At 67.3% G+C, this 6,721-nt stretch overlaps 1 protein-coding gene across 1 annotated transcript in view; it reads left to right on the forward strand.

Annotated features, from left to right (window-relative positions):
• The window catches only part of PLEC (plectin), a gene marked incomplete at its 5' end in the record, with an annotated part of 11,046 nt that extends 4,602 nt beyond the window's left edge, over positions 1–6,444 (forward strand). Inside the window, one exon of the mRNA XM_021383860.1 lies at positions 37–6,444. Coding sequence (XP_021239535.1) covers positions 37–6,306 — 6,270 coding nt within the window. The remainder of the gene's footprint in view (positions 1–36) is intronic.
• Between the last annotated feature and the right edge of the window lie 277 nt (positions 6,445–6,721).

Genomic DNA, 6,721 nt, shown 5'->3' on the forward strand with positions numbered 1-6,721 from the left:
CCCGGTGACTCCCCTCCCCCTTTCCTCCCTTTGCAGATGCAGGAGGCGCAGCAGGCGCAGCTGCTGCAGGAGACGCAGAGCCTGCAGGAATCCTTCCTGAGCGAGAAAGACGAGCTGCTGCGACGCGAGAAGCTGATCGAGGCCGAGAAAGCCAAACTGGAGCAGCTCTTCCAAGACGAGGTGGACAAAGCCCGGGGCCTGCGGGCCGAGCAGGAACGGCAGCAACGCGAGATGGAGCAAGAGAAGCAACGGCTGCAAGCCGTGCTGCGCGACGCCCAGAAACGGCAGGAGGAGGCGGAGGAAAGCGCCCGGCAGAAGCAAGAGGAGCTGCGGCTGCTGGACGAGCAACGGAGGGAGCAGGAGAGGCTGCTGGAGGAGGAGAACCGCAAGCTGCGCGAGAAGCTGGAGCTGCTGCGGGAAGAGCAGCGGCGACGGAAGCTGCAGGAAGAGCAGCGCGCCGCCCCGGCGCCGCGCCGGGAGATGATGATCCAGACGGACGCGCCGACGCGGGAGACGGCGGACGTCGCCGTGCCCAACGGACGCCACGCGCCGGACGGCCCCGAAGAGCAGAACGGGGAAGCCGAATTCTCCTTGCGGGGCATCCGGCACAAAGTTTCGGCGCGGCGGTTGGCGGCCGCCGGCGTGCTGAGCGAGCAGAGCTTGGGCGAGCTGGAGCGGGGAGAGCTCAGCGCCGAGGAGCTGGAGCGGCGCGACGACGTGCGGGTTTACCTGCGTGGTCGGAGCGCCGTGGCCGGCGTGCTGGCGCAGCCCGGCGAGAGGAAGATGAGCGTCTACCAGGCCGCCAAGGAACGGCTGCTCAGCCCCGGCACCGCCCTGGCGCTGCTGGAAGCGCAGGCGGCCACGGGTTTCTTGCTGGACCCCGTGCGCGGCGCCCGGTTGTCGGTGAACGAAGCCGTGCGAGAGGGGCTGGTGGGGCCCGAGCTGCACCACAAGCTGCTGGCGGCCGAGCGCGCCGTCACCGGCTACAAGGATCCTTACACCGGCGATAAGATCTCGCTCTTCCAAGCCATGCAGAAGGAGCTGATCCTGAAGGAGCACGGCTTGCGTTTGCTGGAAGCCCAGCTGGCCACCGGCGGCGTCGTCGACCCGGTGCACAGCCACCGGTTGCCCCTGGAGGCGGCTTACGAGCGCGGCTACCTGGACCGGGAGACGAACCGGGTCCTGGCGGAACCCGGCGACGACGCCAAGGGTTTCTTGGACCCCAACACGGAGGAGAACCTCGGCTACCTGCAGCTGATGGAGCGCTGCGTCGAGGACCCGGAGACGGGGCTGCTCCTGCTGCCGCTGAGCGAGCGGGCGGGCGGCGAGCTGCCGTGCGGCCCCAAGGAAGCCGAGGACGTCTTCAAGAAGGCGACGGTGACGGCCCCGTTCGGCCGCTTCCAAGGGAAGACGGTCAGCATCTGGGAGATCATCCACTCCGAGTACTTCAGCGAGGAGCAGAGGAGGGACCTGATCCGGCAGTACCGCGCCGGCAAAGTGACGGTGGAGAAGATCATCAAGATCGTCATCACCGTGGTGGAGGAAGGCGAGAAGAAGAGGCAGCTGCTCTTCCAAGGCCTGCGGGCCCCGGTGCCCGCCGCCGAGCTGCTGGAGAGCCGCGTGCTGGACGAGGACGTGTACCAGCGGCTGCGGCGGGGGGAAGCGGCCGTCAGCGACGTGGCCGAGACGGAGCCGGTGCGGCGCTACCTGCGCGGCACCGACGTCATCGCCGGGGTCCTGCTGGAATCCAGCGGGGAGAAGCTGAGCTTCTACCAAGCCCAGAAGAGGAACCTGCTGCGGCCCGACGTGGCCCTGGCCCTGCTGGAAGCTCAGGCGGCCGCCGGCTTCGTGGTAGAACCGGGCAGCGAGCGGTTGTACACGGTGGACGAAGCGGTGAAAGCCGGCGTGGTGGGACCCGAGTTCCACGAGAAGCTGCTGTCGGCGGAGAAGGCCGTGACCGGCTACCGGGACCCCTACACCGGGCGCACCGTGCCCCTCTTCCAGGCGCTGAAGAAAGGGCTGATCCCCGGCGAGAGCGGCGCGCGCCTGCTGGACGTGCAGCTGGCCACCGGCGGCGTGGTGGACCCGGAGCGCAGCCACCGCCTCCCGTTGGAGGTGGCCTACCGGCGCGGCTGCTTGGACCCCGAGACCAAGGAGACCCTGGCGGAGCTGAGAGCTTTCTACTGCCCCGAACGCCGGGAGCGCGTCGGCTACGGGCAGCTGCAGGAGAGCTGCCGGCGGGACGAGCGGAGCGGCTTCCTCCTGCTGCCGCTGTCGGATTCCGCCATCCGGGCGCAGCAGGAGGAGATCTACACGGACGGGGAGGCCAAGGAGAGGCTGGATAAGGCCACGGTGGAGGTGGCGGCCGGCGAGCTGCGCGGCCGCGCCGTGAGCGTGTGGGAGCTGCTGCACTCCGAGTACTTCAGCGAGGAGCGGCGGCGCGAGCTGCTGCGGCAGTACAAGACGGGCAAGGTGACGGTGGAGAAGATCATCAAGATCGTCATCACCATCGTGGAGGAGGCGGAGAGCAAGAAGCGGGAGAAGCTGACTTTCGCCGGGCTGCGGGCGCCGGTGCCGGCCGGCGAGCTGGTGGAGGCGCGCATCCTCAGCCCGGCGCAGTACCGGGAGCTGCAGGACGGCACCAGGTCGGTGAAGGACCTGGCGCAGACGGAGGAGGTGAAGCGCTTCTTGCACGGCGGCGGCTGCATCGCCGGCGTCTACGTGGAGGCCAGCAAGGAGAAGCTGAGCATCTACCAGGCCATGAAGAGGAACCTGCTGCGGGCCAGCACCGCCGTGGTGCTGCTGGAAGCGCAGGCGGCCACGGGTTTCCTGCTGGACCCCGTCAGCAACCGCAAGCTGTACGTCAACGAGGCGGTGAAGGCCGGCGTGGTGGGGCCCGAGCTGCACGAGAAGCTGCTGTCGGCCGAGAAGGCCGTCACCGGCTACAAGGACCCCTACAGCGGGGAGAAGATCTCGCTCTTCCAGGCCATGCAGAAGGAGCTGATCGTCAGGGAGCACGGCGTGCGCCTGCTGGAGGCCCAGATCGCCACCGGCGGCATCATCGACCCGGTGCACAGCCACCGCCTGCCCGTGGAGGTGGCCTACCAGCGCGGCTACTTCGACGAGGAGATGAACCGGGCCCTGTCGGACCCCGGCGACGACACCAAGGGCTTCTTCGACCCCAACACGCACGAGAACCTCACCTACCTGCAGCTGAAGGAGCGCTGCGTCGAGGACCCGGAGACGGGGCTGCTCCTGCTGCCGCTGCGCCAGCCCGAGAAGCCGACGGTGGTGGAGACGACGCGCTTGTACACGGAGGAGGAGACGCGGAAAGTGTTCGAGGAGACGCGGGTGGACATCCCCGTGGGCAGCAGGGCCGGCTCCTCCATGTCGCTGTGGGAGATCATGCAGTCGGACCTGCTGCCCGAGGAGCAGCGGCGGCAGCTGATGGAGGAGTTCCAGGCGGGCCGCGTCTCCAAGGAGCGCATGATCATCATCATCATCGAGATCATCGAGCGGACCGAGATCATCCGGCAACAGAACCTGGCGTCCTACGACTACGTCCGGCGTCGCATCACCGCCGAGGACCTGTACGAGGCCCGGGTCATCTCCCAGGAGGTCTTCCAGCTGCTGAAGCAGGGCTCCAAGACCTTCCGCCAGCTCCTGGAGGACGAAGCCGTCCGCCGGTGCCTCTACGGCTCGGGCTGCGTCGCCGGCATCTACGTGCCCTCCTCCAAGCAGACGCTGAGCGTCTACCAAGCCCTGAAGAAGGGGCTGATCGGCGCCGAGGCGGCCCGCTGCCTGCTGGAAGCCCAGGCGGCCACCGGCTTCTTGGTGGACCCGATCAAGAACGAGATGCTGACGGCGGACGAGGCCGTCCGCAAGGGCCTGGTGGGACCCGAGCTCCACGACCGCCTGCTGTCCGCCGAGAGGGCCGTGACGGGCTACCGGGACCCTTACAGCGAGCAGAAGATCTCCATCTTCCAGGCCATGAAGAAGGACCTGGTGCCGAGCGAGGAGGCCCTCAAGCTGCTGGACGCCCAGCTGGCCACCGGCGGCGTCGTCGACCCTCACCTGGGCTTCCACCTGCCCTTGGAGGTGGCCTGCCACCGCGGCTTCGTCGACAGGGAGACGTACGAGGCTCTGTCCGAGCCCTGCGAGGTGCGCGGCTACGTGGACCCGTCCACGGACGAGAAGCTGAGCTACACGCAGCTGCTGCGGCGCTGCCGCAAGGACGAGGGCAGCGGGCTGCTGCTGCTGCCCCTGGGCGACGGGCGGAAGCTCACCTTCCGCGGGCTGCGCAAGCAGATCACCGTGGAGGAGCTGGTGCTGTCGCAGGTGATGGACGAGGCCACGGCCCAGCGGCTGCACGAGGGGCTGACGTCGGTCGAGGAGGTCTCCAAGAACCTGCAGAAGTTCCTGGAAGGCACCAGCTGCATCGCCGGAGTCTTCGTGGATTCCACCAAGGAACGGCTCTCCGTCTACCAGGCCATGAAGAAGGGCATCATCCGGCCCGGCACCGCCTTCGAGCTCCTGGAAGCGCAGGCGGCCACGGGTTACGTCGTCGACCCCATCAAGGGCCTGAAGCTGACGGTGGAGGAGGCCGTGCGCATGGGCATCGTGGGGCCCGAGTTCAAGGACAAGCTGCTCTCCGCCGAACGCGCCGTCACCGGCTACCGGGACCCCTACACCGGGAAGCTCATCTCCCTCTTCCAGGCCATGAAGAAAGGGCTGATCCTGAAGGACCACGGCGTGCGCCTGCTGGAGGCCCAGATCGCCACCGGCGGCATCATCGACCCGGAGGAGAGCCACCGGCTGCCCGTGGAGGTGGCCTACCGGCGCGGGCTCTTCGACGAGGAGATGAACGAGATCCTGTCGGACCCCAGCGACGACACCAAGGGTTTCTTCGACCCCAACACGGAGGAGAACCTCACCTACCTGCAGCTGATGGAGCGCTGCGTCACCGACCCGGAGACGGGGCTGCGCCTGCTGCCTCTGAAGGAGAAGAAGCGCGAGAGGAAGACCTCGTCCAAATCGTCGGTCCGCAAGCGCCGGGTGGTGATCGTCGACCCGGAGACGGGCAAGGAGATGTCGGTGTACGAGGCGTACCGCAAGGGCCTCATCGACCACCAGACCTACCTGGAGCTGTCGGAGCAGGAGTGCGAGTGGGAGGAGATCACCACCTCGTCCTCGGACGGCGTCGTCAAGTCCATGATCATCGACCGGCGCTCGGGCCGCCAATACGACATCGACGACGCCATCGGCCGCGGCCTCATCGACCAGTCGGCGCTGGACCAGTACCGCTCCGGCTCGCTCTCCATCACCGAGTTCGCCGACATGCTCTCCGGCAACATGGGCGGCTTCCGCTCGCGCTCGTCTTCCGTCGGCTCCTCCGCCTCCTCCTCCTCCTTCGCCGCCAGCCCGGCCCCGACGAGGCCGCCGGGCACCGCTTGGACCGACCCCAGCGAAGAGACGGGGCCGGTGGCCGGCATCCTGGACACCGACACGTTGGAGAAGGTGTCGGTCACCGAAGCCATGCGTCGCAACCTGGTGGACAACATCACCGGGCAGCGGCTGCTGGAAGCTCAGGCCTGCACCGGCGGCATCATTGACCCCGCCACGGGCGAGCGCTTCTCGGTGGCCGACGCGGTGAGCAAGGGGCTGGTGGACAAGATCATGGTGGACCGCATCAGCCTGGCGCAGAAGGCCTACCACGGCTTCGAGGACCCGCGCACCAAGACCAAGATGTCGGCGGCCCAGGCGCTGAAGAAGGGCTGGCTCTACTACGAAGCCGGGCAGCGCTTCCTGGAGGTGCAATACCTGACCGGGGGCCTGATCGAACCCGACGCCGACGGCCGCGTCTCCTTGGACGAGGCTCTGCAGAAGGGCACCATCGACGCCCGCACGGCCCAGAAGCTGCGCGACGTCTCCACCTACTCGCGCTACCTCACCTGCCCCAAGACCAAGCTGAAGATCTCCTACAAGGACGCCATGGATCGCAGCATGATCGAGGACGGCACCGGCCTGCGCCTTCTCGAGGCCTCGTCCCGCTCCACCAAGGGCTACTACAGCCCCTACAACGTCAGCGGAGCCGGCTCCGCCGCCGGCTCGCGCTCCGGCTCCCGCACCGGCTCGCGTTCCGGCTCCCGCCGCGGCAGCTTCGACGCTACCGGCTCCGGCTTTTCCATGACCTTCTCGTCTTCCTCCTACACGTCCTCCAGCTTCGGGCGCCGATACGCCGCTCCGCCCCACGGCGCCGTGGAGGCGGCCGCCCCGGCCTCGGTCCCGGTGCTGAGCGCGGCGTGATGCCGACGCCGGCCCTCCCCCCGTCTCCCCCCAATCGCCGGCCCGCTTCCCACTTAGGCCGTTTTTACACTAGATATAACCTTCCTTCCTTCCTTCCGAAGCAGTGCCTAAAAAAGTTTAACCAAAAAAAAAAAAAGAGAAAAAGAAAAAAAAAAAAAAAAAAGACGGATGTATAAATATATGCCATCGCTCCAAAGTTGTTTGTGTATTGAGAGATGAGGGAAGGCGCCGCGCGCCCGCTCCGTCCGTCCCGCCCGGCCCGCCACCCCAGCCATCCCACCCATGGATCCCATCCATCCCATGATCCCACTGATGATCCCACCCAGCCCATCGACGATCCCATCCATCCCATCATCCCAGCGATCCCGGTGATCCCATCATCCCAGCGATCCCACTGATCCCACTGGTGATCCCA

The sequence above is a fragment of the Numida meleagris genome, unplaced genomic scaffold, assembly GCF_002078875.1.
Source record: "Numida meleagris isolate 19003 breed g44 Domestic line unplaced genomic scaffold, NumMel1.0 unplaced_Scaffold614, whole genome shotgun sequence".
Classification (NCBI taxonomy): domain Eukaryota; kingdom Metazoa; phylum Chordata; class Aves; order Galliformes; family Numididae; genus Numida; species Numida meleagris.